This window comes from Habropoda laboriosa, unplaced genomic scaffold (genome assembly GCF_001263275.1).
Source record: "Habropoda laboriosa isolate 0110345459 unplaced genomic scaffold, ASM126327v1 scaffold106, whole genome shotgun sequence".
NCBI classification, from domain to species: domain Eukaryota; kingdom Metazoa; phylum Arthropoda; class Insecta; order Hymenoptera; family Apidae; genus Habropoda; species Habropoda laboriosa.
Window position 1 is genome coordinate 198,341 of NW_017100224.1, and position 902 is coordinate 199,242.

The 902-nt window shown below is 23.3% G+C and overlaps 1 protein-coding gene across 1 annotated transcript in view; it reads right to left on the minus strand.

Moving 5' to 3' along the window:
* Positions 1-581, minus strand: part of LOC108571058 — a 2,366-nt gene extending 1,785 nt beyond the window's left edge. The window contains exons 1-2 of the mRNA XM_017933027.1: positions 564-581; positions 86-167 (exon numbers count right to left, since the gene is read on the minus strand). Of these exons, the coding sequence (XP_017788516.1) occupies positions 86-160 (75 nt within the window). The 5' untranslated portion in view covers positions 161-167; positions 564-581. The remainder of the gene's footprint in view (positions 1-85; positions 168-563) is intronic.
* Between the last annotated feature and the right edge of the window lie 321 nt (positions 582-902).

Sequence of the window (902 nt, forward strand, 5' to 3'; positions counted from 1 at the left end):
ATTTATTGAAATTATTTATTTACTGTAAAAGTTGCTTTACACAATTTTATAGATTAAAATAACATTATTAGCATTTGTAGCATACCTTTAATTGTGCAACAGTTTCATTCTCGTGCGACTCGACCACAGTCGTATGCTCTCCTCTAATCTGCAACTGCATGTTTGCTCTATGCACAAAAGAATCAATAAAATACTTTGAAGAATTATTTAATACTTGTAACCTAAAATAAATATATTCCATGTACATTTTTACTACATAATTATCTAAGTTATGAACAATTATAAATGTACATTTACATGTGCATACATATTTATAAATACGATGAAAAAAAAAAGCATAATTTATCAAAGTAGAAATAAATATTTGAAATACTTTTATATTTTACGTTAAGTATAAAAATGTAAGGAAAAATAAAATTAAATAAATATGCGTAAATTAATTAAATAAAAACCGCATGATTAAAATTGACACGTGTTATTAAAAAATCATATATAACTTTAAAATAATAATTTTTTAGAAATACGTAATAAGTAATGCGTAATAAGTAATTTATCAGAAATACATTACTGTAACAAATCACTCAGGCATCAGCAATTACTAGATTAAGACTGGAACTGAACAATTTATACTCACCTGAAACGCAATAAGGGCTAGAAAGATCTTTGACTTGAAGTTATTAGAAATTGTAAGTACATATCGATAGTTCAATAAGGAAACGATTAATCGATTTAATTTTGAAATCATAAGTAAAAATTTATCGATTGTGATAATAATTAAATGTATTTCATTTCTATAAAATTTCTTATTGTTCTAAATGATATGTAATAACATATTGTAAAAGCTCGAAAAAAAATTGTTTGTATAAAGATGCAAGTAATAATTACAATTTTATAATGCATAC